At 39.5% G+C, this 23307-nt stretch overlaps 1 protein-coding gene across 1 annotated transcript in view; it reads right to left on the bottom strand.

Annotated features, from left to right (window-relative positions):
* The window catches only part of LOC124139390 (nuclear hormone receptor HR96-like), a 42272-nt gene extending 22295 nt beyond the window's left edge, over positions 1 to 19977 (bottom strand). Inside the window, exons 1-2 of the mRNA XM_046506424.2 lie at positions 19910 to 19977; positions 7702 to 7911 (exon numbers count right to left, since the gene is read on the bottom strand). Coding sequence (XP_046362380.1) covers positions 7702 to 7911; positions 19910 to 19933 — 234 coding nt within the window. The 5' untranslated portion in view covers positions 19934 to 19977. The remainder of the gene's footprint in view (positions 1 to 7701; positions 7912 to 19909) is intronic.
* Between the last annotated feature and the right edge of the window lie 3330 nt (positions 19978 to 23307).

Here is a 23307-nt window from a genome sequence, read left to right as displayed (position 1 = left end):
ATTAGATTGGCTGCCTTAGGTCACATACGTAATTTTGACCAATCACCAACCTTGTAGCAGATTTCGGCAAGAAAGCGTCACTTGAAACCAATTTTTACATGTTACAGCTACGATAAGACTCCAGTGGATGTTACTTCCGTATTTCATTATGTTGGTGAAACAATATATGTTTTTTTCACGGATACTGACATGGCAGCCTTAGACGAATGATGATTCGTACGAAGCTTCGAAAACAGAGGTGTTTCCTCATGATAGTGAGCGGACAGCCACTATTAGCATATAATGGGTAGGTTTCTCGGCAGGATAATGCCAACGGATAAAAACGATATCCGTTGGGATAATATGCGATAGAGATCCAAAAATCAAAGGGCAAGTAGGGACTACTTTCAGTGTTTATAAACAAACATGGCGTCGCACTTGTCATTCGGCGATGGGGTCAGAATTAACCATCGTTAATCTGGATAAACTACAGGGATAATTGCTGCAATTATCAAAAGAACAGTCTAACATACTGAAAATCAGTGTCGAACTGCGACGTAACTAAGGCATTTTATAAGTTTTGGCAACTTTGGAGATATAAATTTCGAAACAATTTTGCGAGGGCACTAGGCCTAGCCAAACGGGATCAGTAGCCATATCTATGCTTGTAGACCTCGGTGGCTTGAAACCTTTTCCACAAATTAAAATAGTTGGATTTAGGCGAAATAGGAATTGTTACCTTGTTTCGTTTTGGCGCTGTGTGTACATCTGACTACACTTCTTAACGTTATGACAGAACAGGCTGACTGTCAACAACGTCTGACCGTGGCCGTGACATCTCATAGACTAGGGTTAGAGTAGCCTCTCTTTGACAAAGGGCAGTTACTCTAGCGGACAGACCAATGGATTGCAGCGAAAGGCAAGTAAAAACAATTGTTGTTTTGCGTATATGTTGCTTCGCCACTATATCAGGAACAGATTTCAGTTGGAACTATATTGGCTACTGTCACTGTCCGACTGACATATCACTAACCCTGTGACGTAATAAATATTAATGCGTGCATTCCAGGAAAACTCGCAATGTTTAGGTAATGTATATGAGTGAGGGGAAGCGATTTTCAAGCACAGAATTGAAGAATGACATTATATGATAAAGAGGTTATCACGCTTGTGTGTTTGGGGATGGTAAATATCCTGTTTTGGGAATAAACACTATGTATTTAGCCCGCCAAGGCTCGCTAAATACAATGTTTATTCCTAATGCAGGATATTTATCCTTCCCCAAACACACTCGCATGATAACCTCTATTTATGTGAAATAGGTGATGACAGATATTATTTGTAATTCTTCTTAAAATAATTTTCCGATTACATAAACAATGAAACTAAAAAAGAAATAGGTAAGTGGATTTTATAAAATCTTATATTTGCTGAAAATTAATACATTTTCACTTCCTCTGTCCTTAATCATGTTAATCTGGACATTATGAATGTTTTAGCTTACATTATTTTAATTTAAAACGAACTTAATTAAGTTGTAAATGAATTATTTAAATCATGTGATACACATAACTTTCACATTTATAATAGGATTAATTATACCTTCTAAATGGTGTTTTGTGCAGTGACAACAAAAACAATTGAGTACGATGAAATGTTTACTATATACAATACTTGGCATAAGATTCGGGGGCTGACTCGGTGTTGGAAAGGTAACTTATGCTGCGGGTAAGTAGTATAAAAAGGCAGCCCTGCGGGTTGCATGAGTAAATTTGAAATATATATGAAAATGACTTTGAACCCTGCAGGTAGATCTAAAAAGATAAAATAAAAATATGTAAAAAGGGTGATACCCTGCGGGTATGAGTGAAAATGAAAATACTTTGGGGGCCGCAAGCCATATAATGATAGCTTACAGAATGATTGGCTTGCAAAGCCCAAAACGAGGTTAAAAACCAAGAGCCCCCAAAGTGATAAGAAAGTATAAATTGAGTGATAAGTGATGAGTGAAGAAGATAATGTTAAATACCGATATATACATATGAGAATTAAAAACTGAATCCAATGAGTTATATCATCCAAGTAATGTCACAGAACTAGATTGAACGGTGTCAGGAAGCACTGATGAGTGTTAGTAGCACCAATAGGAATAACAGTTCAGTCATGTGGGTTGAGGCATTTTGATTAGAAGCAGAATAATGTAAGTCACAACACACACGTTGGTCAAGCCTCTAATGGAGTGAGTGAGTGAGTGAGTGAGTGAGTGAGTGAGTGAGTGAGTGAGTGAGTTGGGTTTAACGCCGCTTTTAACAGTATTACAGTTATATCGCAGCCCTCTAATGGAAGAAAGAGTCACTCATAGCATAACGCTTGTTGGGCTTCCTTAATGTCTCTTCTGGTGTTCTGATGTGTCTGGTGAAACAGTCTGACTTCCACCTGCCCAATGTTAATCCACTGATCTCCCACACTGGCACTAGCAGCTGTAGTTGCTGCACCAATGTGGAATGAATGTCCAGAATAAGCACTGGATTCTAAGCCTGCCCTGGTGAGAGCAATGTTCAGCCGGGACAAGAAGACAGTTCTAGTAGCACCTCTAGAGTTGATTCCACGAAAGAGGATCACTGGGTCTTGCTCGGTTCAACTTCCTAACTTGAAGCCATGTCATAAGGGTCATGTAAGGACACCCAGTCTTAGATGTAGCGAACAATGCTAGTTGCACACCCTTTTGAAGGGATCTGTTTGGAAGCCTTTAAGGTTAGGATGCACTTATCATGTTTTACCAGGTCTGTTCAAATTGCACATCGCTCACTGTTAGATGTACATCTGGATCAAACGACGAGGCACAAGTAAATTCTCCACGACGGAGAAATCCAAAATAGGCAGTTATGCACATACACTGCATAGCCAGATCGTTGAAATATCCAAACACGTCTGCTCGTAACTGAGCCACAAGTTTACATAAAACACTGTAAGTAATAGGCAAGCGCTGCTTCGTAGATGTTGATTGCATTTTCTTGTAACCTCTTAATAAAGTCTGTTGCCTGTGTACAGCACCTGAAGATACATCGTCCAAAAGGGTCTTGATACCAGCTTGGAGGTACATGAACTCGATACCGGCCAGATAAATCCACTGTGTGCACCACTCTGCGGAATTCACCATGTGGAACGGAGATAGAGAATCAGCAAGTTCGTTGTGTATTCCGGGCACATGTTGAGCTAACAGAACAAAATTATTCTAGCTGCAATCCAAGTCAGTGTTTCATCAAAGCCATAATCTTCCTGCATTGTTGATCGACCTTCTTAATAATAAACACAGTGGCCTGGTTGTAGCAATGAAATAGCGCTCGTCTCTGTGTCCACTAATGTCCACAAAGTTTAGCAGCAACCACGATAGGATACAGCTCCATGAATGCCATGGATTCGTGCTCCAGGAATTGTAACGTCTGATGGCCATTCTCTGCAAACCAGGCCCCATTGAATATGTTGAAGTATCCACCATGTCCAACCATTGCAGCAGCGTCAGTATATCAGTTCAAGTGTGAGGCGGATGTCACTTCAATGTCATGAAATACTGCTATGCCATTCCACTGTGAGAGGAAAGGGTTCCACATGCGCAAGTCGATTGGACGGTCTTGAGAGAGCAGAATATGATGATGTAGTTGGGTACTTTGGTTGATAAGTCAGTAAGGTAGGACACAAAGGATCTTCAGGGCGATCACACGACAAGCAATTTTTAGGTGTACCCTGCGGGTATGGAATTGGAAACTGGTGCGCTGAGCCGGACCAGGGCCGTGCCGACCTGTGAGAAAAGGGATACCCTGCGTGTAGAGGGAGTAGATTATATGAAATTGAGGATAGGTGTACCCTGCGGGTATGGAATTAGAAACTCATGGCTGCGCCAGACCATGGCGGTGCCGGCCTGCGAGAACAGGGATACCCTGTGGCTATAGGGGTGTAAAGGGATCAGATTATTATAGAAGTACCCTGCAGGTATGGAATTGGAAACTGGTGGCTGCGACGGACCAGGGCAGTGCCGGCCTGCGAGAATGGGGATACCCTGCGGGTATAGGGGTGTAAAGGGGACAGATTTTTATATAAGTACCCTGCGGGTAAGGAATTAGAAACTGGTGGCTGTGCCGGACCAGGGCCGTGTCGGCCTGCGAGAATAGGGATACCCTGCGGGTATAGGGATGAAAGAGGACAGATTATTACGGAGTTGAAGGATAGGTGTACCCTGCGGGTATGGAATTGGAAACTGGTGGCTGCGCTGGACCAGGGCCGTGCCGGCCTGCGAGAATGGGCATACCCTGCGGGTATAGGGGTGTAAAGGGGACAGATTATTATATAAGTACCCTGCGGGTAAGGAATTAGAAACTGGTGGCTGTGCCGGACCAGGGCCGTGTCGGCCTGCGAGAATAGGGATACCCTGCGGGTATAGGGATGAAAGAGGACAGATTATTACGGAGTTGAAGGATAGGTGTACCCTGCGGGTATGGAATTGGAAACTGGTGGCTGCGCTGGACCAGGGCCGTGCCGGCCTGCGAGAATGGGCATACCCTGCGGGTATAGGGGTGTAAAGGGGACAGATTATTATAGAAGTACCCTGCTGGTAAGGAATTAGAAACTGGTGGCTGTGCCGGACCAGGGCCGTGTCGGCCTGCGAGAATAGGGATACCCTGCGGGTATAGGGATGAAAGAGGACAGATTATTACGGAGTTGAAGGATAGGTGTACCCTGCGGGTATGGAATTGGAAACTGGTGGCTGCGCCGGACCAGGGCCGTGCCGGCCTGCGAGAATGGGGGTACCCTGCGGGTATAGGGGTGTAAAGGGGACAGATTATTATAGAAGTACCATGCGGGTATGGAATTAGAAACTGGTGGCTGCGCCGGACCAGGGCCGTGTCAGCCTGCGAGAATAGGGATACCCTGCGGGTATAGGAGTGTAAAGGAATCAGATTATTACGGAATTGAGGGATAGGTGAACCCTGCGGGTATGGAATTGGAAACTGGTGGCTGCGCCGGACCAGGGCCGTGCCGGCCTGCGAGAAGGGGATACCCTGCGGGTATAGGGGTGTAAAGGGATCAGATTATTATGGAATTGAGGGATAGGTGTACCCTGCGGGTATGGAATTGGAAACTGGTGGCTGCGCCGGACCAGGGCCGTGCCGGCCTGCGAGAAGGGGATACCCTGCGCGTATAGGGGTGTAAAGGGGACAGATTATTACGGCGTTGAAGGATAGGTGTACCCTGCGGGTATGGAATTGGAGACTGGAGGCTGCGCCATTGGAAACTGGTGGCTGTGCCGGCCTGCGAGAATAGGGATACCCTGCGGGTATGGAATTGGAAACTGTTGGCTGAGCAGTACCAGGTAAGTAAGGAAGAGACTGACTCGCTGTCATGAGGTGCTGATTGAATATTCCCTTCAGCGACACCTAGAGGACTGACTCTATACATGGTGTATGGTGGAGTCCCGAAGGGTCCAATCACTAACCCTTGTGACATGTTTTACTGCTTAGTGACGACATCTCGGGCCTTGCACGCTGACAGGTTGTTCCTAAATTCAACAGTGTCTTGGTCTAGACGCTTCGCCACGATCGTTGCCATTGTTGTTTTCATGCAGGTCAGAAGTTGTATCCTGGTTAACCCTTCGTGTTGATTGCGATCTGGCTTTAAATGTCGTCTGTGAGCCATTGTTACGATAGCAACGAACAGTTGTACTGCATAACACAACAGGATGGCAAAGGATTGTGTAGATTTCCTTGAATGACCGTGATCCGTAATGACAGCTGAGAGAACAATGGAAACAAGCTGAACGACATTGAGGCTCTTCTTGTTAATATAGAAAAACAAAATGACGTCACATCCATAGTACTGCGCATGCCCGGAGAAAAATATATTGCATTCTGGGATAGAAAATAGTAACTTGATACAGAGAAGAAATGTGATCGTTCACAGACGATTCTGAATAATAAATGACAACTGGAAATAAATGGAAAAGCCTAACGTAGGTGACATATATATACATCTGTTGTGTAGACATCAATGTTAATAATAGGTGAAAGGATATGTTGATCACTGCACAAACAAAAATATAAAATTAACATATAGCAAAACATGTAATAGCAAAGATGTTTTACAAGCAGATAATTTCCTTTATAAATGTTGGCTTCATCTATCACACAAGAGTCTCTGGGAACTCAGTGTCACAGCAGTAATCTTCTGGTTGGCTGGTGTTGAAAGAGTTAATCGTTGCCCATGATCCCCAAAAAGCAGCGTCTTTCATGCATTTCCACCCATGACATGAATATTGTTATATTGCTATTTGTGCACAAGCTGAGTGCCAGGGATATAATAAAATGTTCTTGAAAATTTAGTTGTTTTACTTTTGTTACTCCAGAATAGTTTTTTATACCTACCTAACTTTTTTGGACAAAATTCAATTAAAAAAATTCTGAGTGGCTTTTTTTTTCTTTCTTCTATTTTGAAATGAGTTTGAAATCCGTAAACCAAGAAATAAGAAAGTATCGCCTTATGGGACCTGTACATATTTAAATAATGGAGTAATGACAGAGCTACAGACAACCAAGCAAACCCAAGAAAATATCCTGAGTGAGTGAGTGAGTATGGTTTTACGCCGCTTTTAGCAATATTCCAGCAATATCACGGCGGGGGACACCAGAAATGGGCTTCACACATTGTACCCATGTCAGGAATCGAACCCGGGTCTTCGGCGTGACGAGTGAACGCTTTAACCACTAGGCTACCCGACTGCCCAAAACATCCTGGAAGTGGTGGACATTAATCCTTGTGAAGAAACCAACAAGCAAATGTAGAGTGAGAGAGTATGGTTTTATGACGCTTTTAGCAATATTCCATATCACGGGGGGTGGGGTGGGGGGGTATGTGCGGTATTACCCATCTACCACGATATGAAATACTAACGAATACGTATCACAAATGCTTGGAAACTACTGGAATGTTGCATTTTTCAAAATCATCCATATTTTCATCTTTTCTGCAAAGTTTACAAGTCGAATCCAAATTACGATAGACAGAAATTAGCACCTGATAATTGCAAAATGAAAATCAGGCCATAACCTATCAGGTCACTAGAACAAAACAGACATTTTTGGCACAGTTGACACCAGGAGTTACATCCAACTAGCCCACAGCTCACTGAACAGGAATTCTGGGCGAACAGCCTTTGAAATTCACACTAGTCTCTGATAACTAAATCGTCACGATATGGCTGAAATATTGCCGATGTGACATAAAGCATTAACTCACTCTGATAACTAAATCATCACGATATGGCTGAAATATTGCCAATGTGACATAAAGCATTAACTCACTCACTCTGATAACTAAATTGTGTTGAGGACAAGTAAAAATCTGGTCATGGTAGTTCACAGACTAGTAGCATTTGAGGGCAATAATTCTGAACCGGTTCTCAATGCTTCAATTGTGCTACAAATTGGAACTGAATAAAACTTACACAAAATGTAAACATAGTAAACATATTTGTCTTGATTAAGAAGAACTTGCTACAAACTCTCAGGACAAGTGAAATAAAGTATCCACATGTCCTGTGGACGAGTCTTAAAAAAAAATAAATCCTAAGGCTGGGACAACACAACACAACACGTCATTCCCTATTTGTCTGGTACAAGCTGACTTGTAACACTGTTTGATTCAAGTCTACTCCTGCTTCAGTGACCTTACCTTGTCTTTCAGAGCATTTCTCCTGAAAAATGCTTTACAAGACTCGCAGGTGATGGCGTTGAAGTTGTAGCCAAGCGCCTTGTCCCCACAAACTCCACACAGCTTGTCGTCTTTCAGTTTCATTCGCTTCCTGCAAGACGGACCGTCATCTTGGTAGGCCAACTCATAGCTGCTTCCATTTGGGTTGTCCATGGAACACTCACTTGGAGTCTGTAATGTGAATTAGGAAGACACTGCTATTAAAAAATAGGAAGAAAAAGACACTGCCATTGTTCCCGCTGTCCTTGTGGACTGGCAACGCTAAATATTACCAGTCCCCCCTAATTTTTGTCAGTCACAACTGGCCCAGTCAACAAATAAAAAAATGTATGAAAATTATTTGGTTTTAATCCTTTCAACATCATTTTGAGTGCAAAGATGTCATCTCTGAAGTAACTTTGTTAGATCTTTACGTCATTCACACAAACTTCAGTCACAAAAGACGAAGTCGCTACAAATGGACAAGCTGACTTTGTTGAAAAAATGTACAATATGAATATCACTGATGTTTTGTTCAACAACAAAGATTTATAAGGTACTTTATTTGCCAGTCCACATGATTACCGGCCCAAGCCTAGTTTTACCGGTAAAAAACTGGTAATTACCAGTAAACGGGAACGCTGACTCCTGTCATCATGATTATAACCTGTCACCGTTAGGGATGCCCCGATTCACCAATACATTGGTGCATAGGTAATATTCTCAGACGAGACGAGACGAGACGAGACGATACGATACGATACGATACGCGGTACACACTTACTTTATCTATCATGTCTATTGAATCAAATCGATTCCATCGATTCATATTTGAATCCTGTAACAGTTCATATTTAATCCTGTTTCGTTTCACACATGGACCCACTCATTCATATTTAATTCATTTCATTTTATGGGCACATCTAACGTATTTCGCGAACAGGGAAGTTGCTATTTTTGGCATCTTAAAGTTAAATGTTTGATTTTACATGTGTTTGTGACGGGTGCCACCGGTGGAGCAGGATATGCTCATCTTTTCGCGAACACCTGGTATCATCACTAGTTGATAGTGATTTATGAACACATGCTCATGATATAGTTGGAATTGTACAATAGACTTTAGACAGAGATTTCTATTGGATATGGAAAGGGTTTTGTGGCTTTAATTAGGTCAGTGGATGATAAAATACATATAAAATCTTGGCCTTGTTTGGGTCCTTATAAATATTATGATTCTAAAATCTGACAGCAGCATTTCAATCAAGGCAATCTTCCTGGCGGCAGTATAAAAACACCAAATGAAAAAGAGTGAGTGAGTGAGTTTGGTTTTACGCCGCTTTTAGCAATATTCCAGCAATATCACGGCGGGGGACACCAGAAATCGGCTTCACACATTGTACCCATGTCGGGAATCGAACCCGGGTCTTCGGCATGATAAGCGAACGCTTTAACCACTAGGCTACCCGACCGCCCCCTAAATGAAAAAGACATTTCGCACCATATATTGTCGACAGGATAAAAGCAAACAATATAACTGTATCTGTTGGGGTCATTTACGGATAAATATGCAAATACGAAATGTCAGGTAGGTACTGTTTTCAGTTCGTACAAACATGGTGTAATCCTTGTCTATCGACGACCTAGTGGAAATTGACTATAGGGTATCGGGACAAATTACTGGGTAATTGGTTTCATTTTCAAAATAATAGTCTAAGATGCCGAAAATCAGTATTTAACAGGGGCATAGCTGAGGCCCTTTAAATCAGTAGGCAAACACATATAAACTGCAAAGCAATTTTCACGAGGACGCTAGCGGGGTCAGTTTCCATATCTGTGTTTGTGGCTTCAGGTGTCTTCATGAATCTAAGATATTTGAATCTGGCAAAACTTTTACTTCATTTCATTTTGACACTGTGTGGGACATTTGAACAACTGCATTTCATAAAATTATGACAGGCCAGGGCGTTGTTCCACAAGCAATCTTAGCGCTAAGACAATCGTAATTCCATACTAAAACAAAGACTTGGGAGAGCGGTAGTGCTAAGATCGCTTTGTGGAACAGGGCCTAGGAATAAACAAACATGACGTCCCATAGACTGGAGTAGCTTTACTTTAATAAAGGGCAACTACTCTTGGAGGCAGACCAATAGGTGGGGTGAGGTGAAATGGGGTTTAACGTCGCGTCCAAGATTATTGCACTTGTCATGCTTATATAGCGACGTGCATGCACGTGTGTGTGTGTGGCTGCCTGTACTAGTCCAGAATGATGCCGATTAATAGTGCTAGCCCACTCAGACACAGTATACTGACGCCGAGCCGACCAGTCCTTGTTTTAGCCCATTAATGCCGAGTGCCAGACAGGGTAGCAACAAGTACAATCTTTTAACGTCTTTTGGTATGACCTCCCCGGGGATCGAAGCCCGATAGTATACCACAAAATGTGATCACTGACACAGTTGAAGAAGTGTATGTGGGCAACTGATGTTTTCTTCTATATGGTCTTAACACCACTGTCAAACAAACTAGTTTCAGTGGGAACACTGTTGACTGTTGTAAGTGTCAAACTGACCTTGAGACGTAACATATTAATGCACACATTCCAGGAACATGCGCTGTGTGAATGCACAGATGAATACAAATCTATGATATAATTTAAGAATGACGCAAGGCCACTTTATTAAAAAGAATGGTTTGACGTCAGTGGAAAGCTAGTAACACAGCTGTTGCTTTAATGCAGTGCAAACCTGTCGGCAGAGCTGATGAATCCAGTGGGAATACTACTGGGCTTTTATATAAAACAACCGACTGAATTGTTTTTTTGTTTTTTTGAACATTAATGCAAAATTATTAAACCGGTCCTTGTTTAGAAAGCATATATTTTACTTGCTTTACGGATCTGCCGACTTCATTTTGTTAAATGGAAAAAAAAAACAAGATTGAAAGGAAGGCAAATTCAGATATCTGGGTTTTTTTTTCCATTTAACAAATGAAGTCGGCAGATCCTTTAAGCAAGTAAAATATACTTGAAGTGTGCCCTACCATGCTGAAGAGGCGATCACGATGTGTTTGGATGTTTAATATCTTGTATTAGGAATAAATACTATGTATCTAGCTTGCCAGGGCTTGCTAATGTTAATTCGTAATTCAGGATATATATTAATTCCCTCTATCATAAATAATCAAAACCAACTAAGACAAAGTACAGTGATCCCTCACTACAACGCTACCTTCGGGGTCCAAATAATTGATGAGCGCTGTAGATGATCAGCGGTTTAACGAAGGTCGAGTCGCAGGTGGTAGATGACCAACAAAACAGTATACATGCTCTACCTACCTAACACGATCTACGTTGCACGTTTCAGAGTTTCAAAAAAGATTAGAATAGAAGTTATTTTTTATTCATAGTGTAAAAATTGTAATGTAGTGTAATGTAGATTTATCGAGTATTTATATGCGCTTTAAAAAACCCAACACATCGTATCCCTTCAGTTGAATAAACAGGTATAACAAACTTGGTCAATAAAAGTATGAAATTTGATATAAAACATCACTAAACATGATGATTTACCATTTAAAATGCATTTCCTGCTCTCAAAGGCATTATTTTATATGCAGAGATTAAGATTACCGCGTGTATTTTCTCGTAAACTAAGTCAGAAATAGCAATCAGCTGTGCACACGTTTCCTCCCAATCTACCGGTGATTCAGTTAAAACGTACCCAGTGATACCACTTTAATGAAATTTGATGCAATGGTCTGAAGAAATTGTAACTAAAATTATTATTTTATCAGGAATAATATATTCCAAAATCGTGTTATTTTAGTTGCAGCTTCCACCATATATATCCTTAAAATTATAAGAACTATAAGCGTAGCACTTTGGTACAAATTGTATGCAGGATATTTTTAACGTATGGAACGATTTTGACCAGTCACCATAGGGACTTCACGCGCTACATGTATTTCGATTGCGAAAATGTTATGTTGACATTTAATAGTCAAACTGCCTCAAATATAACTTTTAGCGAGTCATGGTACGGCATTTATGATATGTGTATCCATTCTCTTGCAACTAAAGTTCGTTTCAAGACGTCAATAGCGGTAATCTGACCGTGGTTGCTGTTAATTATAACGGTGAGTTGTGCGATCTACCGATCACTTCGCATACGATTTCGCCGAAATTATTGTTAACATTATTATAATTATTGAATGAAATTTTGAATATAATCAAAATATATTGCAAACATTGGTCCAGATAAAGATATTATAAATATAGGATTAAATTGCATACTTCAGTTCGGATTTGTTGACAGGTATTTCCGGTGTTACGTGATTGCGGTGATCAGCTGATAATGTTCTCTGAGATTGGGGAAAACATCGTGTCATTTGAAAACTTGAGTTTATTGAAAATGTTCGTAAATTTTGGGAGCCATGCTTTACCGCGAGCTATAACCGAGTTAGCGCTATATTGAGGGCGCAATAACGAGGGAATACTGTAATACAAATACAGAACTTATCATGTTCACTCTAGCATGTTGAGAGCTACAAGAATAAATTGTTCACAAAATGGAGTCATCTTACCTGAAATAAGAATAGGGCATAACTGTATATAGTGTTTGACTAGCATGAGGTCAGTCCGTCCTGATCTCAGCATGGGCGGATACAGCTTTTTTGAAAAGGGGGGAATTAAGATCTTTTTATTGTCTTTAGTGGTAATTTATACAGAAATAAAAAGGGGGGTGCACACCCCCGCAACCCCCCTCTGTATCCGCCAATGCTCAGAAGAACGTATTCGTTTACCATGTTACAAACAAGAAAAAGTCCAGACAAATGATATGCAAATTAGCCTGTGACAGCAGTGCAATACAAAGTCATCACTGCGCCGGAGTGTGCAACCACTCATCTGTTGGGGCACGATGACACACTATCAGTCAGTTAGTCAGGTCAAAACTTGTACATACCCAGTCTTTATCAGTCAAAAAATCTGACAAAAAAAACACTCAAAACCTCTCTCTTCAAGAAAGTCTTTGACTAGATCATGGTCTAAGCGTATTTGAGCAGTTGCTAATTGAAAAAAGCACTTTACAGCGTTAGAAATTTGCACTAGTCCTATAGTCCCTGCCAAACTGCCCAATAGTTAAGGTATCATAAGGACTAGTAGAAATTGGCCCTTTTTAAGGGTTTTGCTATATGTTATCATTATAAGGACTAGTGGAAGAAAACTGTTAGTTTCTACTGCTGCTTTATAATTCTTAATTTAATTAATTTAATTTAAAATATAACATTGTGAGGAACTCTACACCATCAGTGTGTGATGACACACAGTTAAGCAAGTCACCGAATTTGACCACATTTTGTCGCCTCTTAGTCTTACACCCAGCTCAGGTGAATCATATTACCAGGATGACATACATGTAATACTACCATTACAACTACTGTACACTTAAAGATTAGTGAACTTCACTCGGCATCCATCGCCTTCAGCAGCGAATCATCATTCACACCAACAGGTGGCATATATATCAACAACCGTCTTCCAGCGTTAGAAATTGGCACTAGTCCTGTAGTCCTTGCCAAACTGCCCAATGGTAAAGGTATCATAAGGACTAGTAGAAATTTGCCCTTTTTAAGGGTTTTGCTTTATGTTATCATTATAAGGACTAGTGGCCGAAAACTGTTAGTTTCTAACCTGTCTTCACACCTCCACATTTTTATTGAAAGAAACATCAAAGGATCTCGTTTAGTAAGGCCATCAATATTATTTTATGCATTTCTCATTTCCAACTTCCGCAAGCAAGGTGGGCGATATAAAATATAAAAAATTGTAAATCTTACATTAGATGGTATATTCATATATATATCCTATCTCACACTATATGTATCTCTTCCTTCTTTAGATCCTGATGTGCTGATGTGGAAATGTGCTGAAACAAAGTTTCCAGCTTATAAAAAAAAAATTCACCCGAACACATCCCACATCAAGACAGTGACCATACACACAAATGGGTTACCAAATGGTCACAATAGTAATCCTGTGTGTGTGACCTTTCACAACTTGAAATTGAATAACAACATAACACTCAAAAAATCTTTTTTTACACTATGAATAAAAAACAACTACTATTCTAATCTTTTTCTTTAAACATTAAAACGTACATCGTAGATCTCGTTAGGTAGACAGAGCATGTACTGTTGTGTTGGTCACAGGTATGAAAAAATATCATTGCACGACGCCCGTGCCAAGAAGGGTTTAGATGTCGGGCAATTAATATACATCTTCTATCATGTCCGTGGACATTAGAGCACACAAACTGAACTGGGTCAAGTTTCATGAGTATATAATCGTGCTCGCGTTGATCAGCTGATAATGTTTTTGAGATGGGTGGAAAAACATCTGTCAGTGTAAAACTTGAGATTATTAAATATGTAAGTAAATTTTGGGAGCTATGCATTACAGCATGCTATAACCGAGCTGGCGCTGTATTGAGGGGCGCAATAGTGGGCAGTACAATGTTTGAAGATGAACGTAGATGTTAACCATTAAATATGTTAATTAAATCAATAACCAAATTCATATAACTGATTTTAAATGAATATGTTTCATAATGTGTCTTGCAATGTATTTTATTGTGTATCATATTTGTATATGTGTAATGTGTATATGCATAAATGAATAAATGCATACCGTATTCGACGTAATAAGCGCCCCGCTCTAATAAGCGCCCACGGCGATAATAACATATTGGCTAGTGAACAATCCCAATTAGCACCCCTTCCGATTGATCAATGTACACAAGACTTATTTATTCGTGTATAATACGCACTAGTGTGTTATATGCACCCTTAAGTATGGGCAATTAGATTCTGGAGAAATATATCTGTCGTATATAAACATTTCAGGCTGTCAGCATAAACCACGAAATTTATCTTTCAACTCAGTTTTGTCCACCAAAATAAAATTCTAATAAGACCCCCCTATTTCTAATTTTGAGAGCTCCCTGGGCGCTTATTACGTCGAATACGGTACCTGATATTCTGCACCAGACGACAGTTAATCACCCTACTGTCTCCCAACTTACCACGGCTGACTGCCCACTAAGATAGGAGAGGGAACAGTGAGGTGCCCCCAAGGTGTCAGCGTTTGGGGAGGATACCAATGACATCACTAATCACTCTGCCATCAAGCCAATTAGCTGCTCTTTCACGCTCAAGACACTGGTTATTTATTTATTATATTAAAAAGTTGTAAAATTAATTCTATATGATAAATAGAATCCCACCCTCATGTCTTTTTATATCAAATATATCAACACAAGTTGATAACATCTAATCTTCCAAGGTTTGCCTTTATACCACCATTTATTGGTCCATTGATCCAAATGTTTCTAATTCTTAATTAACATTCAAATCTTTAATGCAACATGAACGAAACAACATTAATGACAATTTGCAATATTTCTGTGTAGACACCGTAAATCTGGAAAGTTTAGCACCATGACATTAATGGAATTTGTTAACAATAGCCTTAATTGCAGCTGGAAAGTTTTGCAACACCCTGTTAAGATTATCAAAGTCAAAAGGTACTTTTACACATGTTGCAATTAAGGAAACAGAATGTGAGGGATTAAGTATTTAAATCATGTACTGGCTGGTTCTAAACCTATAAAAACACACAGCCACACAACCTCACAAAATCTCCATTTAGCACCCCTAAAAGCCCCCTCTAGGTTGCCTCACCTTTTCAGAGTTAACTTTTCGACCAATCACTAATTCTACAAGATATTGCCTTTTCTCAAATCTACCCTGCATACAAAATCTGTAACCTTACAATCCTCAATTTAGTGGGAAACTTGCGCTCATGAGTTCCAGGATTTGATATGTCATATTCAACACCAGCAATTCAGCATGTGACACATTACCCCAGTGATTTGGTTGATTTGTTTGTTTGTTGTTTAACGCTGCTCTCAGGAATATTCCAGTTATATGACGGCGGTCTGAAAATAATCGACTCTGGACCAGACAATCCAGTGATTAATATCATGAGCATCAATCCACGCAATTGGGATCGATCACATGCATCAACCAAGTCAGCGAGTCTGACCACCCAATCCCGTTAGTCGCCTTTTACAACATAGTCGCCTTTTACGGCAAGCATGGGTTGCTGAAGACCTATTCTTGTGAACGCATAGAAACAACATGACAGCTTTATTTCAACACTGTTCATGTAATATGAGTGTCAACATCATTTCACGAGCTGAACATACTTATAAAACCCTGTACTCACTGCTATTGGCAATGTAACAAATGTATCATTATGAGTACACAATCAAGAATCATTTCGTTGAAATATTTGACATTTCTCTGCGTTAGTTGTGACTGCAGTGCAATGAGACGTGCTGGACTGCAGGGATTGTAAACGTTTCATTTTCCAGGACAGTGAATAATTGTCATTTAAAATGCCCAATAGATTATTTTTATAATTGGTTAGGATAGAGAAGAATGTCCAATCAAATGGTGAACATATTCATACAAAAGTCCTCCAACAAAATCAATGGACTCTCAGAATACGAACTCAAGGTGTGAAAAGGGTAAAGTGTGGTGTCACCAGCTGGCAACAGTATGAGGTCACATCAAACATGATGTCATGATATCAATAAAGGCTAGATTCCTTAATACGCTCTTCAAAAAAAGAAACGCACAGGTAGTATGTAGTTCATTGACGCTGACTTCACAAAAAATCCGGAATATAAATTGGATATATGATATCGGAAAATGTTGGTGGCCTGATATTTGACAAATGGTGCGTCAAAACGCAGCCATTGTCGATTTGCAATGTCTTAAACGGCATTGTTTTCACACTTGTTCAAAAATGTCATGGAGGAAAACAGTAAAGCAAAATGCATGTGCAAGTTATGGCATTCGTAACTCGCGGTAGTGGCTATAAAAAGGCAAGCATAAGCCGATAATTTGTCCTTAAATTGTCAACATTTTACAAGTTCGAAAATGCTGAGACTCAAGCTGTCGATAAGAACATCACCATAGGACGTATCCAAAGAGGGGAATCGCAGTCTTCTGTTGCACGCCACTTCAACATCCACCACAGCACCATTTGCTGCCTTTGGGACCGATACACACGTGTTTATCGTCGTGAAAATGAGCGTTTTGCCCATAAATGAATTCGACAATTTCGGTGGTGGTAGTGTCATGTTGTGAGGGGCCATATCCAACACCACGAGATCTGACTTGGTTGTGGTTCAGGGAAATTTGACAGCAAATCGCTACATGAATCAAATTCTTCAACCTCACCTTCTTCCAATCATTGACCGCCAGAGGGACCTGTTTCAACAGGACAATGCTCGTGTCACGGTAGACTACCTCCATAATGCCAACATCAACGCTTTGCCCTGGCCACAGAGATCTCCAGATCTCAACCCAATCGAACACCTCTGGGATGAACTCGATCGACGAGTAGGTTAACATCAGAACACGCCACAGAAAATTCCCACAACTGGCCAACGCATTACAAGCAGAATGGAGCAGAATTCTGCAGGACAGAATTCGTACACTTATCCAGTCAGTGCCGAGGAGATGCAGAGCCATGATTGCTGCCCGGGGCGATCACGCGAGAGTTCAGCGCTACCTTGTGGACTTATGTGACATGACAATGAACAGTCAATACCTTTGTACAACGACAACATGTGACTATCAAGCTCCAAAATTTCAAATTTGTATCTATGATATTATATCAAATATATTGACTTTATTAGGTACAATACATGTACTAAAAATCTACCTATGCATTTCTTTTTTTGAAGAGTGTAACTGTAAGTAATAAAAACACTTTGTTTCGACTAAAGTACACCTACCATTGTATGTGTTACGGTATTTCATAACATATCGATACACCACTGTAATATTAAATTAATAACAGTGTAATTAGCACAAAAGTTCATAAAAAGGGGTCTTTGTCTTTAACTAATCTTAAAGTCTGATATTAGAGGTGTCCCCAGATTCAAATACCACGTCAGTAAAATCCAAAGTACCCAGGATAGGATTATTCACCACATTACTATACAGCCATGTTTGTACTTCACTTGTTAAATTTGGCCTACCTTTAGAATACAGTACCACAAACTTTTCAAACACGTGACAATACCCTGTGACGCAATTTGTAGTATTTTGTTGCCAGTCACACAGATGATACAATGCCCAGTGACATCAGGGGTCATTGAGTGTGCATAAGCTCCTCCCAGTGATCCATCATCACTACGCGCAATGTCATGGAATATGACCAGCGATGTTAAAGAGTTTTGAATATTTGTTTACTAAATATAGCCTGCAGCAGCGCATTTAATAGCAAGCGCTAGTTTACGAAAGCACTTTTATTTTTAATATATTTTTGTTTTTCTCATAAATCAAGTGGCTAAAATGATGATAAATGGGAACTAATATACATATATTATTTTTTTATTCATTATTTTTTATCATTATGCACTTGGATGCAGTTTATTAGGTAATATCATATTGGTGCTGAACACATATCAAATGTCGCCAGTGTTAGGGTAGGTTACCCCCAAACTCTATCTTTCGCCCTTGGATCCCCTTAACGATCAATCACCTTTAACGATCATTAGGGTTAGGTACCATTTAATGGCTGTTAGACAGAGGTCCAGACAACTTTTTGAGCAATTGAGTTTTTACTCAAAGGTTTCTATTTGAATTGGGTCATCAATATTTTTTCACTCATCTATCTATCACTCTGTTGGTTTTTTCCCCAAATGAGTAAGCATTTTGAGATTTTTAAAAAAATGAAATCATGTTTTAGATGTATATAATGGTTCTCGGTTGACTCGGAAAGTAATTAGCTCATTGTGTTTCCGAAATTAGCTCTGTTGTACACATGCTGAAAAAGCTTCATTGGGTATTTATGTGTGCTGTTTTCAAACAATTAAGTTTTTCATTTATTGCATGCATTTCTGTATGCAAGTTAACTGAAAGTACATGTAATTGGGTTTTGAATATTTTTATGGGTTTTTTTTCTTATCATTTTTTTTTTTTTTTTTTTTTTTTTTTTTTTTGGGGTGTGTGTGCGGGTATTTTACGCAAATACACTGCTAATCTGCAGCTCTTAAGTATGCTAATAAATGTCAATATCCAGTCAGTAATTAACAAATCAATATACTGCCTTCAACCACAGAATGAGAATGCTGATTGTCCAATAATAGATGGTGAAAGATTGAGGTTTGCCCTACATGTCCATACAGCATATTAGTATGCATACACGATACACAGTCCACATAATTAACAGCACTAATAGCCCACCCAACCCATGTTAGGGATTTTTAAGTCAAATCACGTGGGTAAAATGTGCAGTACATGAGAATTCAATAATTACTGTTTGGTGAACACAGACAATAGGTGAGTATGGATATCATATCACATCACACTGTATATCATATCGTGATTATTAGAATTACTGTATTTATATATTAATTCAACAATGTTTGCAGGGAGAGGGGCATGTAAGTGAGACACTTTTTCCCCAGTCCTATTGTACTTTTGGAGATAATACAACATGTTGAACTCACTAATTATACATGAAGATGTAAAAACAAGAAAACTGCACTTTCTGACCCAAACTGCACCTCCTTGAACCAACATAGGGATGACATTTTTCAATTTGATGTTTGTTTATTCTAGAAAAAAATAATTTTAAAATTTCATATACATAAAGTGATTATTACATCGCAAACATGGCATGATGATGTAGCAGGCCAACTGTAATCAGTCATGTGCATCGCGACTAAAAATAGTAAAATTAGTCGGTCGAGTGGTAACTTACTTTTTTCGGTTAGATCTACACACAAAATCGTTTATATTCCACTGTTTTTTATGGAAACTCTCTTTTTGTGGTAAATGGTGGCGTATACAAAACACAACTTAACTGCCGGGGGCCGAGATTTGTCAATTGTGTTGTTATCGACGACTGTAGATACAAGATGTTTCGTTGATCGCCGATCGTCGCTTATCAACAACTGATTGTCGAACGAATCAGCACAATCAAGGCATGTCATCTTGAAATAATGTATGTTTAGCTTGTAAGACGAGTGAAAATACACACAAACACCCTGTCGCTCAGAAACATGTACAATCACGAGAACCTAACTGCACAATATAGCCTATATCTTACCTCGACATCCGAGTCGTCCGCCATCTTGCTTAGCGAGACTTCGACCCATTCGTGACGAACTCGTGTTATTCCGGGACAGGTTACGGAAAGGGGCGAGTGGTAACGAATAACTTTGACCCGGAATGTACATATCTGATTCAATGTCAGAATATAGAAAGGTCAAGGAGACATTGCATATCTGGGTCAACTTTCTTGCGCATCGATTAAGTGCTATGCAAATAGACATACAATAGTACAAGTATTAGTCCTACTGAATGGCATATAATTCCTACAGAAATATTTATAGTCTCCAATCGTTGTGACCTTCGAGGCGCAACCATAGGGTCGTTTAGAACAGGCGGCTCTGTTGCCGATAGTATCAGTAATCGTTCTAATATCAATATCTGATGCTCCGTGCACCAGTGTGACTTTTTAAAGATAGAAGCCCTGATTCAAGGAACTTAGTGAACAGATTCAAGTTCGAGGGATTACATAAGTAGCTACAATTGTTAAACAAATGCAATTTAAGAGTTGTTGAAGATGAATGCCATTTTATAATTGTCTTTTTCTGCAAAATTTCTCAATTTGAACCGCTGTTTCTATCTTTAGAACCTATTGTTAATTAAATTATGTTATGTAATGATGAATGATCATTTTTGACAATCCGTAGTTGCAACTCTCTACGCCATGTACAAAAGCATAACTCATTCTTCCTAAGTGCTACTCTCTTTTCTATTAGGCGCGGCCGGGTAGCCTAGTGGTTAAAGCGTTCGCTCATCACGCCGAAGACCCGGGTTTTATTCCCAACATGGGTACAATGTGTGAAGCCCATTCCTGGTGTCCCCCGCCGTGATATTGCTGGAATATTGCCAAAAGCGCCATAAAAACATACTCACTCACTCACTCACTCACTCACTCACCCACTTGACAAATGTACACTCATAATAGTAATGGCTTCATATAATCAACATCATCACAAGCTACTCTTATCAACAATGTTATTTCTAAGTTGCCCTTAGGCGACATTTTTTTTATTACTTTGGTTTACGGATGTGCCGCTTTTTTAAAGTCCAAATGTTGAAAAAAATAAAAATAAAAATTACTCCTTTTTTATCACCGCCGATCTTTACTTAAAAAAATGCATAAAAAGCTCAACAAAACAAAATTCATTTGCTCGGCAAGTGTAAAGCAAAGGGAAGTCACTCTGATATTTCTCGCTGGGATCCATCGAAGCTTGTCAATGCAAAGTGCAGTGGTGACCAGTTTAACTCTTTCAACACTGTTGGCCGGTACACCGGCCAAGAAGCCATAAGTAACCAGTCACCGCAGGCAGGTAGACCGGCCAAGACACGTCAAAGTAGTGTATAATTTTATTAACTCACCTGTCATATCATTCATTCATTAAATCTATCACATTTTGCAATGTCTGAAATACATATTCCATTTCAATTTATCATTTTTTATCAACAGATTATTCACTATTTCCCGCAATGTTATTGAAAATAAAATTCTCCGACACACACTTTGACAATGGGTCCTCATCGAACATGTCAAACAGAAAAATAAAGACGTTTCAAGCAAATCTTTAAATATATTATACAAAGTAATAAATAAATCAACTAAAATATATCTAAAAGTTGCCAAACTGACATCTAATGTAGTGTAAGTCAAATGTCATCTCGGCTTTCGTTGCCTCTATTTCTCGGCTCGTGCACGATGTTTAATGCCAAAATATATGCATAAGAAATCTTTGTCACAGCTCGTATAACCTAGCACTTAATAAAGATCGCGATTTCCTGCTTAAAACGTTCAGAATAACATGATTTAATCAAAACATTTCGTCAAAATCTTAAAATTATCATACACGAGGACAGTACTGGTGCTGTAATTAGATTGGCTGCCTTAGGTGACATGCTTAACATGCTTAATTTTGACAAATCACGAACCTTGTAGCAGATTTCAGCAAGAAAGCGTCACTTGAAACCAATTTATACATGTTAAAGCTACGAAAAGACCCCAGTGGATGTTACTTCCGTATTTCATTATGTCGGTAAAACAATATATGATTTTTTTTACGGATACTGACATGGCAGCCTTAGAAAAATGATGATTCATACGAAGCTTCGAAACCGGAGGTATTTCCTCATGATAGTGAGCACATGTTTTGCCTGAGAAAGCAATGTTCATGAATCAGGAATGAGATTAAAGTGAGTGAGATGGTTTTACGCCGCTTTTAGCAATATTCCAGCAATATCACGACAGGGGACACCAGAAATGGGCTTCACACATTGTACCCATGTCGTGAATCAAAACCGGATATTCGGCGTGGTGAGCGAAGGCTTCAACCACTAGACTACCCGACCGCCCCAAGGAAACTAGAGATGTGCGGTATTACCCATCTACCACGATATGAAATACTAACGAATACGTATCACAAATGCTTGGACAATACTGGTATGTTGCATTTTTGAAAATCATCTATATTTTCATCTTTTCTGCAAACTTTACAAATTATTATAGACAGAAATTAGCACCTGATAATTGCAAAATGAAAATCAGGCCATTACCTATCAGGTCACAAAAACAAACATACCGGTAGACATTTTCGACACAGTAGACACCAGGAGTTACATCCAACTAGCCCACAGCTCACTGAACAGGAATTCTGGGCGAACAGTCTTTGAAATTCACACTAGTCTCTGATAACTAAATCGTCACAATATGGCTGAAATATTGCCGATGTGACGTAAAGCATTAACTCACTCTGATAACTAAATCATCACGATATGGCTGAAATATTGCCGATGTGACGTAAAGCATTAACTCACTCTGATAACTAAATCGTCACAATATGGCTGAAATATTGCCGATGTGACGTAAAGCATTAACTCACTCACTCTGATAACTAAATCGTCACGATATGGCTGAAATATTGCCGATGTGACGTAAAGCATTAACTCACTCACTCTGATAACTAAATCGTCACGATATGGCTGAAATATTGCCGATGTGACGTAAAGCATAAACTCACTCACTCTGATAACTAAATCATCACGATATGGCTGAAATATTGCCGATGTGACATTAAGCATTAACTCACTCACTCTGATAACTAAATTGTGTTGAGGACAAGTAAAAATCTGGTCATGGTAGTTCACAGACTAGTAGCATTTGAGGGCAATAATTCTGAACCGGTTCTCAATACTTCAATTGCGCTACAAATTGGAACTGAATAAAACTTACACAAAATATAAACATAGTAAATATATTTGTCTTGATTAAGAAGAACTTGCTACAAACTCTCAGGACAAGTGAAATAAAGTATCCACATGTCCTGTGGACGAGTCTTGAAAAAAATAAAATCCTAAGGCTGGGACAACACAACACAACACGTCTTTCCTTATTTGTCTGGTACAAGC

The sequence above is a fragment of the Haliotis rufescens genome, unplaced genomic scaffold (genome assembly GCF_023055435.1).
Source record: "Haliotis rufescens isolate VD_foot unplaced genomic scaffold, xgHalRufe1.0.p SCAF_27, whole genome shotgun sequence".
NCBI classification, from domain to species: Eukaryota; Metazoa; Mollusca; class Gastropoda; order Lepetellida; family Haliotidae; genus Haliotis; species Haliotis rufescens.
Note: the sequence above shows the minus strand (reverse complement) of the source record. Positions and strands in the feature narration are given on the sequence as shown.